This window comes from Lethenteron reissneri, chromosome 54 (assembly GCF_015708825.2).
Source record: "Lethenteron reissneri isolate LAM-NWPU_2019-01 chromosome 54, ASM1570882v1, whole genome shotgun sequence".
Taxonomy (NCBI): Eukaryota; Metazoa; Chordata; class Hyperoartia; order Petromyzontiformes; family Petromyzontidae; genus Lethenteron; species Lethenteron reissneri.
This window is the reverse complement of record NC_083832.1, coordinates 11,407,113-11,425,030: the sequence shown is the minus strand read 5'-3', so window position 1 is coordinate 11,425,030 and position 17,918 is coordinate 11,407,113. Positions and strand designations below refer to the sequence as shown.

The 17,918-nt window shown below is 56.1% G+C and overlaps 1 protein-coding gene across 1 annotated transcript in view; it reads right to left on the bottom strand.

Moving 5' to 3' along the window:
* LOC133356515 (inositol 1,4,5-trisphosphate receptor type 1-like) overlaps window positions 1-17,918 on the bottom strand; it is a 75,130-nt gene that overhangs the window by 11,496 nt on the left and 45,716 nt on the right. The window contains exons 25-47 of the mRNA XM_061574058.1: window positions 17,700-17,885; window positions 15,787-15,810; window positions 15,230-15,313; window positions 14,823-14,960; window positions 14,558-14,683; window positions 14,037-14,237; window positions 13,113-13,364; window positions 12,315-12,440; window positions 10,894-11,022; window positions 10,136-10,256; window positions 8,996-9,186; window positions 8,413-8,561; window positions 8,029-8,149; window positions 7,832-7,879; window positions 7,565-7,628; window positions 6,737-6,918; window positions 6,042-6,267; window positions 5,279-5,622; window positions 4,364-4,564; window positions 3,446-3,556; window positions 2,247-2,342; window positions 1,630-1,740; window positions 957-1,067 (exon numbers count right to left, since the gene is read on the bottom strand). Of these exons, the coding sequence (XP_061430042.1) occupies window positions 957-1,067; window positions 1,630-1,740; window positions 2,247-2,342; window positions 3,446-3,556; window positions 4,364-4,564; window positions 5,279-5,622; window positions 6,042-6,267; window positions 6,737-6,918; window positions 7,565-7,628; window positions 7,832-7,879; window positions 8,029-8,149; window positions 8,413-8,561; window positions 8,996-9,186; window positions 10,136-10,256; window positions 10,894-11,022; window positions 12,315-12,440; window positions 13,113-13,364; window positions 14,037-14,237; window positions 14,558-14,683; window positions 14,823-14,960; window positions 15,230-15,313; window positions 15,787-15,810; window positions 17,700-17,885 (3,342 nt within the window). The remainder of the gene's footprint in view (window positions 1-956; window positions 1,068-1,629; window positions 1,741-2,246; window positions 2,343-3,445; window positions 3,557-4,363; window positions 4,565-5,278; window positions 5,623-6,041; window positions 6,268-6,736; window positions 6,919-7,564; window positions 7,629-7,831; window positions 7,880-8,028; window positions 8,150-8,412; window positions 8,562-8,995; window positions 9,187-10,135; window positions 10,257-10,893; window positions 11,023-12,314; window positions 12,441-13,112; window positions 13,365-14,036; window positions 14,238-14,557; window positions 14,684-14,822; window positions 14,961-15,229; window positions 15,314-15,786; window positions 15,811-17,699; window positions 17,886-17,918) is intronic.

The window sequence follows — 17,918 nt, the reverse complement described above, 5'->3', positions numbered from 1 at the left end:
GAAAGATAATTGAGGTGACCTGCAGTGTGGTGAGTGGGTGAGTGTGTTGTGACCTGCAGTGTGGTGAGTGGGTGAGTGTGTTGTTGTGACCTGCAGTGTGGTGAGTGGGTGAGTGTGTTGTTGAGACCTGCAGTGTGGTGAGTGGGTGAGTGTGTTGTTGTGACTTGCAGTGTGGTGAGTGGGTGAGTCTGTTGTTGTGACCTGCAGTGTGGTGAGTGGGTGAGTGTGTTGTGACCTGCAGTGTGGTGAGTGGGTGAGTGTGTTGTTGTGACCTGCAGTGTGGTGAGTGGGTGAGTGTGTTGTTGTGACCTGCAGTGTGGTGAGTGGGTGAGTGTGTTGTGACCTGCAGTGTGGTGAGTGGGTGAGTGTTGTTGTTGTGACCTGCAGTGTTGTGATTACACGAAGCAGCGAGTGCCTGGTACAGACGGAGTTCTCAACACGGGTGCAGGAATCAACGAGTGACGTTCACGGGAACAGCGACCATGGTAGAAGCGTTCGAGTGATGAGTAGGCGACCGACTGCCGGTGAGTGAGCGAGTGACTGGAGAGTGAATCACTGAGTGCTGGATCATCAAACACCCCGACGACTGCTAGAAGATTCATTCTATCCAGTGACGTAGCGAGGCAGAAGCGGGGTGCTGCAACCCGATTGTGACGACAGGGTTCCAAAGCCGTGGAAATTGACTGCCGTGAGTGGGCAGTGGAGTGTACGGTGAGTGCGGTGAATGTGCGGTGAGTGTGCGGTGAGTGCAATGAGTGGCGGCGAGTGGTGTGGCGGCGTGTGGTGAGTGCGGAGTGTGCGGTGAGTGTGCGGCGAGTGCGGTGAGTGTGTGGCGAGTGCGGAGTGTGCGGTGAGTGTGCGGTGAGTGTGCGGCGAGTGTGGTGGAGTGTGTGGTGAGTAGCCCTGGCGAGGGTCTCCCCGTGCGCCGGCTGCGCCGTCGTGGGAGCGGCGGGCACCTCGATCTGGGCGGTGTTGGTGGCGTAGTACGAGAGGGGGTCGTCCTCTCCGGCGGCGCCGTCCACCGGGGCCTTCAGCATCGCCTGCAGCTCCTTGTTGTGCCGCGCCAGCTGCCGGGACGCAAGGTGGGGTCAGGGCGGCGGCGGTGGGCGCGCTCGACTCGGCCTCAGATGAGTAGCCGGCGCGGTGTGTGGTAAACATCGCCACGAGGGAGACAAAGGCGGCCGGGCGTGGCGCTGCCGGAGTCTACGGATTCCAACGAGGCGTTAAATAAACGTCTAAAAACACTACAATGCCGACGAGCTTAGCACTCGTGGCTTTCACTCGAGGGTCCTGCTGCTTTGCAACGGGCTAACAAACGCCTTTAAATTACGTTATAAAAAATGATTTTATCCGTTACTAAATAACCATCGTTCATGATATATTCCCTGCCGGATGAAGGCCTCAGGCCGTTGCTCTCTCTCACCGTCCTGCGATATAACAATCCGCCTGGCACCCGGCACACAAGCCGATTCCATCCCTCCATCTCCACGGCAGTCGTTCCCTTGTGCAGCGCCCCCCCCGCCCACCTCCCTCCCTCCCTCGCCACCTCTTCCTCCTCCTCCCCACATCGTCGAACCGAAACAATGTGGTGGGTGGTGCTGGGCTCCAAGCGGGGGCCTCCGCGCTCACCTGGTGAGCCAGGATGTAGATGTTGTGGCCGACCTCCTTGGGGGACACCGTGTCTTCCTGGCCCGGGTAGATCTCCTCCTCCTGGTTGAACGCATTGCGGATCACGTCCACCTGCGGCCGGGGCGGGCAAGGGAGCGGAAGGGATGACGGTGCCGCGCCCCCATCGCTCAAGTGAAGCGTCACCCTTGACGCCGACACCAAATGTAAGTGCCGCCCCTATGCTCGTCTCAAGTGCTACCCTCCCCCGCCCCCTTTACAAAAGCCACGTGCCATCCCGACATTGAAATAGAAGTGCCGCCCCACCTTGCCCAACACGTGTGCCGCCCACCAGGAAACCAAAGTGCCGCCCCGTTGCACAACTCAAGGGCTGTCCCCAGCTAACTTTTAGTGCCCCTCCCTAAGAAACCCGAGGACTGCCTTCCTATGAAACGTAGGTGCCGCCACCCCCCCATGAAACCTCATTGCCCCCCACCCCCTGGACGCCCCCCTGCCCCCCCTCGATGCCCTTTAACCCCGGCTCACCAGCTCCTTGCCGCCACCCCCCCATGAAACCTCATTGCCCCCTACCCCCTGGACGCCCCCCTGCCCCCCCCCGATGCCCTTTAACCCCGGCTCACCAGCTCCTTGGGCCGCATGTTGTAGAGGATGCGCTCAGCATTCTCGCTGTCCCGTCTGCTCTCCATGATGGCGAGCAGCAGCTTGGACGCATTGTTCTGCACACACACGTGATTGCGCCAGACGTTCATGTCAGCCTCGTCACCGCCACCACCACCACCACCACAATAATTATAATAGGGGCACCACAGTGGCGAGATGTTAACTCCCTCGCCTGGTAAACAGGAGGACGTGGGTTCGATCCCGACCCTGACCCGGACCCTGACACCTGAATATTTGGAGTTTGCGTGTCTCTCTCCACACGGTCACGTTTAGACGATTTGGCTGCCATAACTTTCCACATGATGAGAAGCCACTTCTTCTTCGAGCTTTGGCCAGGTCACTTCTGAATAAGAGCTCCATAGCTCGGTGGGCCTTACCTATTAAAAAATATAGTTTTACAGTTTCAATAGTTTTAATATTTACACCGCACTCCTCCCACGCGGTGCACCTCCACACGCCCTGGGGCGGGAGCGGCCGTCTCGCTCCGGGGGACTCACGGCGGCAACTGCCCCCGGCCCGCAAGTCGACGCCCGCCTGCCCGGCGACGGTGGGCAGTCAACGGCAGAACGGGACAAACGACGACGTGACGAGCACTCGCGTGTGCCGCAGTGCGATGCCCGGGAGAGAGAGCGTCGCTCTTATCCCGACCGTGTAAGCATCACGCCAATTGGTCATCCTAAACGCGGCTGAATCGCAAGCGGTGGCTGGAGCCCAAACTCAAACCCAGGATCTCAGGGGGTGCCTGAGATCCTGGGTTTTCATGACGGTTAAAAAGGGACACAGCGTGAGCTCCGTTCCTTCTGTCGACAACACGGGGGACAACACGACAAGGCTCGAGTAAAGGAATATACGTATGTATATTTATATAATTCAGCTTGAGTTTGCGTGCAGATTTGTCGCTGAACGAGCCACAACCACCAAGCTGCAATGCTTGGCAACTCCATTTTTTATTGTGGGCGACCGAAAGCCGAAACCTTTGGAGCAAGCGACATTTGGCGAGCGACGACTAGGGCCAGCGGAGCAACATGAGCGGGAGGTCACGGAGGTCGGGCCGGACGGCACGACGCACGCCCGGCCACCTTCGTCTCCCCGTCCCACCCGCGGCCGACGAGTGTCCCCAGAATGTAGCGAATCTTGCGCTGTGGAGGCCTCCCCTGACCTTGAGCTCCAGCACCAGGTCCATCTGCTTGGTGCCCAGTGGGTTGATGTCGTTCAGGATGAGCGCCGTGATGATGTCGATTCCGTTGGACTCGTGCGTGGCGATGGCGTTCTGCGCACGGAAGGAATAAAAAAATAAAGTAAAAGTCACGCAAACGCACGGGAGGACACGCGGGTTAACGCTGTCCAACGCGCCCTTGTCCTCAGATGTATTCGAATCAGAATCTGAATATTTAGACTGCAGCAGGAGGAATCCGATGAGCTCTCAAGCTCTTTTTCACAGCTGTCCAGTAGGGGGCGGGTCAACAAGTTGCAACAACAAACAACACACAAACAACAACAAATAAAATAAAATATTTTGCGGTACGCAAGCTGACAGGGGTAGCTGTCAAGGAAAAAATGTCTTTGCATGATTACAAAGTATTTTTTTTTGCTTTGGTTTGTGTCCTCAAATATTTGGCATCCCCCACTTTGATCAATGTTGCTGGTTTTCTCCAGTCCCGAATGGCAACGCTAAAGTTGCGCTTGTTTTGGATCATCTGCATGAGAGTTTTTTTTTGTATCAGTGCTTGCTGTTGTGTTGGTAGTGATGCGCTTAAGTAGCGTCACCAGATAATTTGTTCAATTTAGGAAACTAAGGTTGACTGGGAAGGTGTGGCTCAGACAGGATAGGTTACTGAGGGCATGGGAAGATCGTCGGGAAGGGGGGGGTGGAGTGAGTGAAGGATGAGTCGGGGCAGTTTCACAGACTATAAAATCACCACCATCGTCACAACGTCACACTCGGGTGTAGCAGGAGCGATGGTGGACTGTTGCATCGCGTGTAACCGTGAAAAACGGCGACGGCTCACGCAAGCCTCCATCCAGCAGTGGGTAGAGCACAGCCCACGACGGTATCGCATCGCGGCGCGGGGCCCACCTGGTTGTCGTGGCAGGGCCCCTGGCAGTACTCGGTGAGGCTCTGCAGCGTCTGGTTGATGAGGCCTACGTTGCGCTCGTTGATGTAGAGGCCCAGCAGGCCCAGGCCGCCCGTGGTGCTGCCGCAGATGCAGTCGAGGAACTGCAGCGTCTCGCACACCAGGTTGTAGTTGGTCTTGTTGCTCTGGTGCCGCAAGAAGTTCTGCGGGGGCGACAGCACCGCCGCCACACAGGACGCGAGAATAACAACGATTATCGCTCTCTCACCGTTTGACGCGTTCGGTGTTCGCGCTGCCGTTCTTGGAGCGCAAGGCTTACCGCGGAGAAAGGCGCTCCCCTGGTGTGTCGCAGACACGGGCCGCAGTAGTTTCACAGTAGGGAGGGCGATGTTTCTGCAATGTGTGTGTCCGTAATCCCAATTGGCTCATTTTGCCGCCAGCAGCACGCAAGGGCCGACTCTTGCAACTGACATCGTGGAATCTGTTAATCGTTCGCCGTGAAGCGGGCGGTGAGTAGTATGTTACAGTTAACGCAACCGCGGCGATATTCGAACCGCGAACCTCTGCTGACGGGCCGTGTCACTGCCCCAAACGATACGCGCGCGAGTTGGTTCATCCACTGCACTGGCTACCTGTGCAGAATGGAGGCACAGGCCGTAGAATTCGTGTTCGCGGCCACGTGAGTCGCGGACCGTCGACGAGTGAGGAGCAGCAGGTAATTGACCGATGAGCTCGTAATCATTCAGTCACCGGTAAGCCGGAGCTACCACCGGCTCCCCTACGCGAGAGAACTTCGGTTTAAATGATAGCACAGGTCGTCGAACCCTGGGTCGACCGCAGGACCTCAGGCCGCGCCGGGCCCGGCGTCTGCGTTCTCCCGAGCCACGGGGCCGCCACGCCTCCCGTCCGCCCGTCACCTGCAGCTCGTGGTTGTGATTCTCGCACAGCAGCTGCAGCAGGCGCAGGATGGGCTGCATGATGGCGATGGCCGCACTCATCTCCGCCTCTCCTCCCACTCCGCCGCCTCCGCCGCCGCCGCCCCCTCCGTCGCTGCCGCCGCCGCCGCCCCCGCCCCCTCCCTCGCCCGGCCCGGCGTCGGTGCTGCTGTTGGTGCTGCCGCCGATCCCGGTGGCGGCGGCGGCGGCCGCCTCCTCCGCGTCGGCACGGCGCACGGCTTGAAAGGCGCCGCGCGTGGCCACGGCCGCCTCTTCCAGCTGATTGCGGGCACGGTCGGACATCTGGGACTTGTGCTGCCCCCGCACTGGTGGGGCGGAGAGAGAGAGAGAGAGAGCGGGACGGAGAGACGTCGTGTGAACCGGCAGCCTCGGCTCAAAGTCACCGCAGGGACTGGTGTCGGCAAGAGCGACTGGGAGGCACGGTGGATCACCGATCTCAGTTGTTGGCTACGCAACTAAATCATTTGGTGTGCGTTAAATGACACGACCGCGAATGTGCTCGGTCAATGGTGAACGTTCCGGATCACAGCGACGCGAGGAAGCCAAGCAGCATTGAGAACCCAGTCCTTGGGCACAGAATGATCAATTGGTCATCTCGGCCTCTGGGCGAAATTTATTGCGAATCCCATGAGACTGTGGGTGCCAGACAGGGCGGGGGAAGGAGGGGGGTGGGGGGGAGCGAGGTGGTGGGAGGAACCGGTGTACGGGTGTAGGCCGTCCTCACCTCGAGCCCTGCTGCGAGCGGGCATGATCTGGGTCCCATTGCCACCACCAATGCTACTGCCGCCACCGCCGCCACCGCCTTCCTCGTCGGTCCTCTGGCCCAGCTCTGACGTGTTCATGGTGACGAGCACCTTGATCTCCAGCTGCGCGGCGCGCATGTGCTCGTGGAAGCGCTGGAAGAATTTCTCCGAGCGGTTCTGCTGCGTCAGCAGGCAGTAGAAGGAGTGCTGCTCGCCAGCACGGAGGCACGGAGGGGGAGAGCGGAAGGAGTTTGGAAACGATCGAATGGAACGTTAAATCGGTGACGGGACCGCAGTCGCCACTGTCGCGTAGCCTCGGCCGAGTGCAACTCCCGCAGCAACGTGTCCATTGAGGAAGGGAAGGAATGATTCGGATCGTTCGATATAAACTGCCCCGCTTGAAGTCGTACGGTAGCTGAATAATTGTTACCCTTTCCAAATACGAAATTCGATTTCTCCAACTCGTGTCGTGTGCTGCAATTTAAGCATTGTTTTTTGCGGTCACGCAGGACTGTCTGTGATTGGATGGAATCCTGATGATGACGACAACGACGATGATGATGAAAAAGACTATGATGACTGACGATGACAATGACGTTTGCTGATGACAAAGACAGTAAAACCAATGACGACGACGATTTCTGCCGATGACAACGATCACCGTCGTGCCCCTCACCTGCAGCACGGTGTTGCCACCCTCGAGCAGCGCGATGCCCAGCACGATGCTCTCCTGGAAGATGCGCTGGCTCTTGGTGCTCATGATGAGGTCGATGACGAGGTCGGAGGCGCCCTGCTTGTCCAGGTGAACCTGCACCTTGGCCAAGGTCTTGTGGGCCCTCACCTGTGGCACCGTGGGGCCTGCACACGGGGGGATCGGCGTGATGCCCCCTCCCGCTTCACCCTCCCACACACACGTCCCGCTCCTCCACGACCGCCACATCCACCTCCTGCTCATGCTCCGCCCACCCCCCCTCCTCCTGCATCACTAACATGTGTATGTTGAACTTCTTTCGCACCGTACGTAGCCAACCTTGCTAATCGGAGGTGCGGGGGGAAGGACAAAAAAAACAAACACAAAAAGCAGCTCCACCAGCGTTCCCGCACCTCCGATCAGCACAGTGTGCTACGTACGGTGCAATAGAAGTTCAACATTTGCACATACGTGCACATCACCCAAGCACCGTTCAGCTCAGCGTTTCATTTCGACAGCGTGCACGTTGTCACCGTGAGTCGCGCTGTGGGGCACGCCGCTGCTCGTGACGCCGTGCGGTTCGAGCCGGCCACGGCTAACGTCGGCGGCCGGTGAAATCTGAAACGGATCCCGCGCGCCCCACTGACCAACGCGCAATGACCAGCGTGGGGAACGCATGGTCAGACTACCCCCCCACGACTGAAAATCATGGGCGAGCCTTCACATGTTTCAATGAATGAAAGTCACATTACTATCATCAGTAATAATTTTATTACGATTACAATTATTAGGGGGCAGCAGAGGGCAACCCACCAGCTTGACTGCCCGTCTTCTCCCCGTAGTAGCAAGCGAGCAGTCCCTCTCTCAGCTCCTCTCCCTGCTCACGCACAGTCAGTCGCAAACAAACGGCGCCATCACCACGGGCGCGCAGGCGCCGGCTTTGGGCGACGCCGGCATTTGCCGAGGGGCGGTGGCGGATCGTCAGGGGACGGCAAGGGGGACGGGGCGGAAGCGATGAGTTTACGCGGCCGTGCGTCTCGCGGCGCCACGGGGAGTCCCGCTGGCGAACTCGGCACTCACCCGTTTCTGGTCCTCCTGGTGCTTGCGGCTCAAGCTGCAGTAAGCCTCCTGATGGTCCACAAACAGACGGGAGGATTAAACGCGGCAAAAGGTGAGGATCGCCGTAGAGCCTTAGCCACGCCCCCTGACCCCCTGACCCCCTGACCCCCACCCCCGCCACGCCACGCGGCCCGCTGGCACGGAGGACGCCGGCTCACCTGGGCAGCGGCGGCGCAGGCGTCGGCGCCTCCGCTAGGCATCATGTCCTGCAGCGTGTGCAAGATCTTGATGCACAGGTCTTCGTTCTCGCGGTGCAGCTGCTTCGTGTGTCTAATGAGCCTGGAAGGGAGGGGAGGGAGGGATGTTGATGACACCGATAATGAGGAGGAAGATTAAGATGATGACAACTGTGATGCTGATAATAATGACGACGCTTGTGATGATGATGATGATGACACTGAAAACGATGCTGGCAAGGATGACACTGATGATTATGACGTCGCCGAAGACTGTGTTGTCGACTCTCCTGGTGATAAACGACGACGATGACGATGAAGACGATGACGATGATGACGACGACACAGCTGACGACCGCCCCGTACTTGCAGATGAAGCCGCCGTTGCCGATTCGCTGGAAAGCTTCGGAGCCCTCGGGGAAGAGCAGCTCCGGCTGGTGCAGCACGTCCACCAGCACCGACGTCTCCGCCTGGATCAGCGAGCGCATGCGGCTCTGCAGCGACTGCACGATGTCCTGCTCACGGCGACGGCGAAAAGGGAGCAGGGGTGACGGGGGAGGTGGCGGTGGGGGGGCGTTGGCGAGGGACGAATGTGCTAATCGGCGGTGCGCGAGCGCGTGTGAGTGTACGAGGATTCCTTGATTTAAAAAGTATTCTCTTTTGTAATTCGTTTACGTGTGTGTCGACTAACTGGCAATCACAACAAAAACACAGGTCCCATAAACATGAAGCAGATCGGTCCGCACGACAGCCACCATTCAGCACGGGGCGCTCACACCAGGCCAGGTGCGCTTTGAGGCTGTCATGCCAAGTGCCGAAGGCTCGCCGACAGGAGGTCACGGGACAGGCCCGGCAGGTGCCACCGGTTCACGGTAGACCCCACAGACACACGCGGACACGCGGAGCGCACGGACGACTCGCCAACCGGTGCTCCCGCGCCCGTCCGCACCTGCAAGCGCTCGATGACCTGCCGGTAGTCCCGGTTGGAGGTGGAGAGCAGAGACTCCTTGCGGGTGCCCGTCCGCGCACTGTTGCGCCAGCTCATGGCCGTCTTGTGCACCAACGCCTGTGGGTTGGGATGCACCACCTGGGCGATCTGCGCCTCCAGGTCCACGGGGATGGCGATGGAGCGATTCTTGGCTGCGGCGACGACGGCGATGTTGGCGCGACGTTTGCACGCGGCACATGCGACCCCGGTAAAAACACGGTAAGAAAAAAAGGTACGGGGCTTCAACAGAGGGAATCGTAACTTGAGCCCAATTTGTCCGGTTCGCAAAAAAAACCTGGGCCGGCAAGCGTGGCGATGGCGCCGTGGATCGTGACGGAGCTCATAAACTATAAAAAAAAACTGTTAAACTATTTTTATTTTACCAGGTAAGGCCCCCACTGAGCTATAGTTTTTTTTTTCAAAAGTGACCTGGCCACAAATGGATATCTCAATAAAGTGGCTTCCCACGTGGATTTTTTTACAGCAGCCAAAAACTCTGAACGCACATCTATTCTAAATGTAGAGGGGAAAACCCGAATAAAAATCCACGTGACCACGGGCAGAGAGAACAACGCCAAATAATCAACAGGCGTCAGGGTTGGGATCTAACTCATGACCTCCTGTATACCAGGCGAGGTAGTTAACATCTCGCCGACGTGGGCACCCCGTTCACTGAACCGGCACGAGCCGCGAGTGACATCACAATGACCCGCGGCAGCATCTCGCCATCGCCAGCCCGTCTGTCACCACCCGCTCGGAGGGGCAGCACTTGGGCGCTTCGTAGGAGGGGCGGTACTTAAGTTGAGCAAGTGGGGGGCAATGAGGTTTCATGGGGGGGTGGCGGCACCTACGTTTCATAGAAAGGCAGTCCTCGGGTTTCTTAGGGAGGGGCACTAAAAGTTAACAGGGGACAGCCCTTGGGTTGCGCAACGGGGCGGCACTTTGGTTTCGTAGTGGGCGGCACACGTGTTGGGCAAGCGGGGCAAATACTCAGGTTGGGCAAGGGGGGGATGCGGCACTGTCCTTAAATGTCGGGTGGCACAGCAGCGGCCCCCGTCACGTGCTCGTGTGTGGGGGGGGAGGGGGGAGGGGGTTCCGTACCGACGACGGAGAGCGTTCGGATGCAGGTCTCCACGGCGGGCTTCTGCTGCGACGTCAGCCAGGGGCAGCTGAACACGCGGAACGACTTCTGCAGCAGCTGCACGAACATGGGCTGCCGCGTCTGCATCGTGCACGTTGGTAGGGGGGGGGGGTGAGAGGGATGGAGGTTAAGGTGGTAGTGACGGTGGTGCTGACCCTAAATCCCCAATTAAACGGAGGCTCCCTCACTGGACTGGTGCGCCAGCTTGTTTGTACTTTACACAATCGTGGCAGTGGTGGCGGTAGGCAGAGATAGCGTTAGGGTCAGGTTGGCTAGATAGGATAGAGGTAGTGTTCAGTGAGGGAAAATGTTGGCTTATTAATGGTTAGAAGTAGGGCTGGTGTTGGGTCTGGTCAGGTAGTGAGGGTAGAGGGAGGGTTAGTGTGAGGGTCTGGATGGCGAGCGAGGTTAGGACCCAACTGGAAGAATCCGATGAGCTACGAAGCCCTTGTTCACCGTTGTGCAGCCGGGACGGCTCAGCGAGTTACATGGGGAGGAGATCGCTTTGCCCGTGGCACAAAAACCGGACGTGTACGGTGCCACCTCAATCTGAAAAAAGAGCTTTATAGCTCATCGGATTCCTCCAGCGTAAATAAAGATTCTGTTTACATCGGACCGCCGTTGGTGTCCGCGGCCGCGGTGCGACGGCTCCCACGCTTCACCGGAACGTCGCCCCCCCCCCCAGCCCCCCTCCCCCGCCCCCCCCCCCCCCACCCACCTGTATTCTCGTCGCCTGCACGGAGAAGGGCGAGCTGAAGAAGGCGGTGACGATGTTCATGATGACGTCGATGACGTACTTCTCCAGGGCCGTGTTGGCGTGCCGCCTGTCCGGCACCATGTTGCACACCTGGAAAATCCGCACGCGCAAAATGTCACGACGACAACGATCTTTTTGTTCACCAGGGGAGACGCACTGAGCTGTGTAGCTCTTTGGCGGGAGCAACCTGGCCACAAATGACAGCTCACCCAAGTGGATTATCATCACGTGGAAATGTATAACGACTAAATACTCTCAACACGCGATGTTGTTGATTCTAAACGTGGAGAGAAAAATCGGAGGACCCAGAGAAAAATCCGTGCCACCACCGCCGCCGCCGGGCTCACTATCAGCTTCTACTTTAAGGGGGGAGCGGTGGCGCCGCGGTTGGCGCACCGCGCCGCGAATTCAGCAACCTCGCTTCGATTATAACCAGCCACGGCAAAACACCGGTGATGAGTTATACCTGGAGAATCGGTCCTGGGTGATGGAAGGCGGTGGGCGCTAAGCGTGGTGAAGTATGGTCAAACAGCTCTCGTGACCAACACGATACGGGGAGGGGCCTTTATCGGGCAAAGGACTGGCAGAGGGCCGTATGTTTTCTTGTTATTGGAGTGGGCGACCTTTTCTTTACCGAGGGCCAAATAGGACTTTCGGTACCATTGGTGGGCGATGACACGTTCGCAGACACAGCTCACTTCTGCCACTGCAAGCCGGCCTTACAGTGACACGAATGGTTGAGCGTGGCGCTAGATTTAGTCAGTTTGACACGTAGGCTGTCGCGACCAATATTATCCATAAGAGGTTTTTGGAGTTAGATCGCGAAAATATAAATGTTGTGCCATTAAACCCACCACCACCCGACACGCAGCCAATTAGTACAGCACACCGGTGGTTGGAGAGTAAACCCACAAACATTTACACTTTACTCTGCAACATACTCGTGTGCTGAACTCGTAGTAACGAATTGGCATGTTTTGTTTAAACAAAAACCTTACCAATTGGCTGTGTTGGACGGTGGCAGGTTTAACGACACATTCACATTAACACGATCTAACACAAAGACCTCTCTAATGGCTATAAATGAGTGCTGTCGCTGCCAGGTCGACAATATATTCTCCCCCTCCGGTACCGCCTAATACGCTTGCAACGGTGGAAAATTGTAGTTTGCCGGCCGTCGCAAAGTGTTAGGTAGGCCTCGTGTGGCCGCGTGAGATTAAGTTGCGGGGCGTGGCTTCCCCTGCCCCCCGCAATGCCCCCGTCCCAGCTCCCCAGCCACTGCCGTTACCGAGACGCCCGCCGCATTGCCTGCGACAGTTTCCGGCGAAGAACGTCCGACTATCGCGGTGCGTAGGGGATGCGAAACGACGGGCGACTTGCACCTTGTCCATGTCGCCGAGGAAGTTCTCGAACACGGTCCACATGTGATTGCTGCTGTAGATCTCCTTCATCTCCACCTCCGTGTCCACGTAGCAGTGGTTCAGGAAGTTCACGTACGCGATCTTGACCTACGCGGTGCGCAACGCACAGCAACGAAAGCTTGAATTTTGAAAATAGTAATTATAAACGACTCGGGACAAAGCGACGCAGCTCAAAGCTGCGGGCGTAACTCGCCGACCGAAACCGCCGGTGGAACGCGACGAGTCGTTTCATTGGCAACGGCGCGTCACGAGAGCAGCGAGCCACGGCTAGTTTTAGTCTTGCGAGCGCGCAAGGACAGGACATACGCGGCTCGGTGCCGCGGGCCTCACGACCGCGAGACGGCAGACGTGGCAGCGTCCTTGCACAACCGCACATCAGAAGAGCATGCAAGCTGTTATCTTCTAGGCTAACAATTAGCCAACACTGTTTTTTTTATCAACGTTATCTTCTATTTTTAGCTGCTGCCTACAGCACTTTGTGACCTCTGGGAACACACCTCCCTGATTTTTCCGCTCGCTGCCAGATGCAGAAACGATGGCCCTTGTACAACTGCAGATCAGAATTACAGTGTGTTTGCCGTATCTCACGTTTAGAATCGAAAGGAGTAAATTTTGACTTACGAACAAATCGACTTACGAACAGACCTCTGGAACCTAACTGGTTCGTTAGTTCGGGAGTCCCTCTATATATCTTTATAAAAAAAGTTATATTCTTTCGAGGCAGGTTCAAAGTGGCGAGCGGCGGCGATGGCGACGCACCTCTGTGACGCACGCCTCGTGCGTGACCACGTGGACGATGTCCTCCAGTGGCAGCAGCGAGTTGCACTTGATCTCCGTGTAGACGTTCTTGCCCTCGGTGCAGGCGGCCAGCAGCTCGACGAGCGCGATGTGGTAGATGAGGCCGTCGTGGTCCTCCACGTGGTCGCCCGCCAGGCGCATGGCCTGCACCAGCGTGCCGAACGACGCCCGGTCGTTGTAGAACACCAGCACTTCGTCGCCGGCGTTGACCAGCTGCGCGCCGGGGTGGAGGGTGGGAGAGAACATCGCCGTCGTCCTTGTTGTCGTGGTGAACACTTCGCCGGCCGGGCGGTGGTGGCGCAGCACGCCTGTGATGCAGGTGAGTGGCTGTACCCTGGGTCCTGGGGATCCCTCTCCGGGTCCCCCAGTTTTTGCTCCCCCCCCCTCCACATTTAGAATAAAAACACGCATTCAGACTATTTGGCCACTGCTATGAATTCCCACGTAGGATGATGATGATGATATCAGCCACTTCCATCATGAGCTATCAACACGTGTGGCCAGGTCGCCTCTGAACAAGAGCTAGCGGCCTTAGCCCGCTAAGTAAAACAAGTTAACGGTTTCCACAGAACGTTTGTTTATTGGACGTGACGTACCACTGCTCAGAAATAAAACGCAAACGTGTACATATTTAACACGTAGGTTTTCGCGAATTGCCCGATGATGCTGTCGTACTCAAAATTTGTAAATGTTGTGGTTTCACGCTTCAACACACCGGTGAACTATTTGTCTTTTGTCAAAGTGACACTTTTTTGCTGATTGGCCGTGTCGGGTGGTGGAGGGTTACGACACATTTATAAATAACGTGATCTAACCCAAAAACGTGTACATATTTTTTAGATCGCGGTATTGTCGTGGCGGCGGCGGTGGCGGCGATCATCCCACCTCGGCCATGACCATGTCCTGGCTCTTCTTGATGTGCTTGCCCTCGGCGCGCACGATGGTCTGCAGGAAGCGCAGGTACTGCACGTGGCGGCCGTGCGTCTCGATGCAGTGGATGAAGTGCTGCACCACGCGTTCCGTCACCTCGTTGCACAGCTGGATGTTGTCCATGAAGATGTGGCGCATCGTCTCCGCCTCCAGCAGCTGTGGCGACGCGCGCAGGGAGACAGTGACAGGGGTTGGGGGGGGGGGCGTGAGTGAGCGAGTGCGTGGGTGGAGCGGTCGACTCAGCCTCAAATGAGTACCTGGTGCAGTGTTCAAACATAGCCACGAAGGGAGACAAAGGCGGCCGGGCGTGGTGCGTGTTGCTGGCCATCCTACTCTCATCGCGCCGTGCCGGCCGTCATAGGTGCTACTCACCAAAAGCACTTGCCCCAAAAGTGTGTTGAGGCTATACGGGGGACATGTGCCTTTGTGATGTGTGTATCTACATATGTATGTATGTATGCATGCATCTGTCGAACCCCAGGAGTGAGGAAGAGGCTCATGTCCTTGTAGAGCAGACTCTGGTTCTGCTGGTTCCCGGCACAGAAGTTCTGCAGGAAGCGGTGCGCCAGCTTCATCAGCTCCTGCATCTTGCCGTCCTCGTTCTGAGACCACGCAACGCAAGGCAGGGAAGCGGCGAGGGTGCGGAGGGAATTAGAAGCGGGGGGGAGCGGGGGGTGGTGGGGGGGGCGGTTAGGGGGAGAACAGACGTTGGGAGGGGGGACCGATGTTTCCGGGCGGCACCTTCTCGTAGGGGATCTTGAGCAGGTCGAGCACCACCGAGTGGGCCCCCATGTTGCGCAGCAGCCGCTGCTGCTGCTTGCGGTTGCGCCGCACCGAGCCCTTCTCCTGCAAGCACAGCAGGCTGAGCCGCACCAGGATCTGCCGTTGGAGAAACACGCACGGCGGGGTGAGGTGGGGGGCGGGCGGTGGAGATATAAGGGGACGAGGGGACGCGTGGAGACTTCCACGGACGCGCGGGGAGACACGCAGCTGGGTTACGTGAGGACATTCGTCGAGAAAAAAGATCTCTCCCCGCATAGCCGTAACAGACTTTTGGGGCAAGTGTGGTCAGCAGAGAGGGTTAAGTAAAGGATCGAGGGGGGGTGGGGGGCGCGGTACGACCGGCGGAGAGAGGGCGGCACGCTCACCGTCTTGATGGCCTCGTAATTGTCGGTGCCGGGCGTCAGCGCCGCTCCTCCCTCCACATCCTCCGTGACGCTGCTCGCTCCGCACTGCCACGCCGCACACGAGCAGCGTCAGCAGCAGCAGCATCAGCAGCAGCATCAGCAGCAGCATCAGCAGCAGGAGCAGCAGCAGCAGCAGCATCAGCAGCAGCATCAGCAGCAGCATCAGCAGCAGCATCAGCAGCATCAGCATCAGCAGCAGCATCAGCAGCAGCATCAGCAGGAGCGTCAGCAGCATCAGCAGCAGCAGCAGCAGCAGCGTCAGCAGCAGCAGCAACGGCAGCACAAGCAGCAGTATAAGCAGCAGTAGCAGCAATGGATGCAGCAGCAGCAGCAGCTAAAACAGCAGGAGCAGTGGTCACACAAAGCAGTAGTAGCAGCAAAGTCAAGAAAGAGAAACAGCGACAGCATTGAGGAACAGCAGCATGTCCTTCAAAATAACATTCAAATTAAATGGCCTTTTTTAAGAATTTCAATGTCTAGATATCCTTGACAGCAAGGATTGCCTTCAGAGCGCATACCTTTAATGGTTGACGTCTTGGGCTCTAGAAAATAAAAGAAACAGTGCAGTAGTTATAATGATGAAAACGATAATGCCGATAATGACGATAATGCCGATGAAGGTGATGTACAGCCCTTTGCGGTGTCAGTGATGGGGGTACTTTGACGATACTTCACCACAATGGCCAATTCTGAGGTCACCTCATGCACACCATGGTGACGCATCTTCCATATGCTCTGTCATGTGTGTTGTGTAATGTGTGTTGTGTAATGTGTGTTGTGTAATGTGTGTTGTGTGTTGTTTGTGTAATGAGTGTTGTTTGTGTAATGTGTGTTGTGTAATGTGTGTTGTTTGTGTAATGAGTGTTGTTTATGTAATGTGTGTTGTTTGTGTAATGTGTGCTGTGTAATGTGTGTTGTGTAATGTGTGTTGTTTGTGTAATGAGTGTTGTTTATGTAATGTGTGTTATTTGTGTAATGTGTGCTGTGTAATGTGTGTTGTGTAATGTGTGTTGAGTGTTGTTTGTGTAATGTGTGTTGTGTAATGTGTGTTGTGTAATGTGTGATGTGTGCTGTTTGTGTGTTGTTTGTGTAATGTGTGTTGTGTAATGTGTGATGTGTGCTGTTTGTGTGTTGTTTGTGTAATGTGTGTTGTGTAATGTGTGATGTGTGCTGTTTGTGTGTTGTTTGTGTAATGTGTGTTGTGTAATGTGTGATGTGTGCTGTTTGTGTAATGTGTGTTGAGTGTTGTTTGTGTAATGTGTGTTGTGTAATGTGTGATGTGTGCTGTTTGTGTGTTGTTTGTGTAATGTGTGTTGTGTAATGTGTGATGTGTGCTGTTTGTGTGTTGTTTGTGTGTTGTTTGTGTAATGTGTGTTGTGTAATGTGTGATGTGTGCTGTTTGTGTGTTGTTTGTGTAATGTGTGTTGTGTAATGTGTGATGTGTGTTGTGTAATGTGTGATGTGTGCTGTTTGTGTGTTGTTTGTGTAATGTGTGTTGTGTAATGTGTGATGTGTGTTGTGTAATGTGTGATGTGTGCTGTTTGTGTGTTGTTTGTGTAATGTGTGTTGTGTAATGTGTGATGTGTGCTGTTTGTGTGTTGTTTGTGTGTTGTTTGTGTAATGTGTGATGTGTGCTGTTTGTGTGTTGTTTGTGTAATGTGTGTTGTGTAATGTGTGATGTGTGTTGTGTAATGTGTGATGTGTGCTGTTTGTGTGTTGTTTGTGTAATGTGTGTTGTGTAATGTGTGATGTGTGTTGTGTAATGTGTGATGTGTAATGTGTGATGTGTGCTGTTTGTGTGTTGTTTGTGTAATGTGTGTTGTGTAATGTGTGATGTGTGCTGTTTGTGTGTTGTTTGTGTAATGTGTGTTGTGTAATGTGTGATGTGTGTTGTGTAATGTGTGATGTGTGCTGTTTGTGTGTTGTTTGTGTAATGTGTGTTGTGTAATGTGTGATGTGTGTTGTGTAATGTGTGATGTGTGCTGTTTGTGTAATGTGTGTTGTGTAATGTGTGATGTGTGCTGTTTGTGTGTTGTTTGTGTAATGCGTTTGTCGGCGCATTGTTCATTCTGAGAGCTGGGACCGAGCCAAATTAAGTGGAAAAACCGATTGGTGACCGGACTGACACCACCAACTCTCTGTGCTTGAGAACTCAGTGCAATTACAACTCAGTTAATGCGAGTCTATGGGCCTCTATGCCAGTGTGGGTTTTTCTATGCGAGTCTGTTGGTTTCTATGCAGGTATATATCGGTATCTATGTGGGTCTATGGGTCTGTATGTGAGTCTACGGTGACGGGGCAGAAACCATCAATCAACTCGCTGCTCTCCGGGCTGAATCACAGGCGGCCGACGCCTGCGATTCTAACCCCGACTCTCGGCGTCTCCGGCACGAGCCCCCCTCCGCCCCCCGCCCCCCCTCAAAATGGCAACCTTCTTGATGGTGTCCTTGGAGTCCTCTTTGTGATCCTCGCTGCTGCGCATCTCCGACAGCTTGGCGTGCTGGCGGCCCTTGTAGACCCACAGCTCCGACTTCTCCACCATGAGACGCAGCTGGTCCAGGTCGGTCTTGATCTGCTTGTAGCTCTCCACTTCCTGCGTCGTCACCAGCAGCTGCACCTGCGCACGCGCCAGCGGGGACCCCCGTTGACA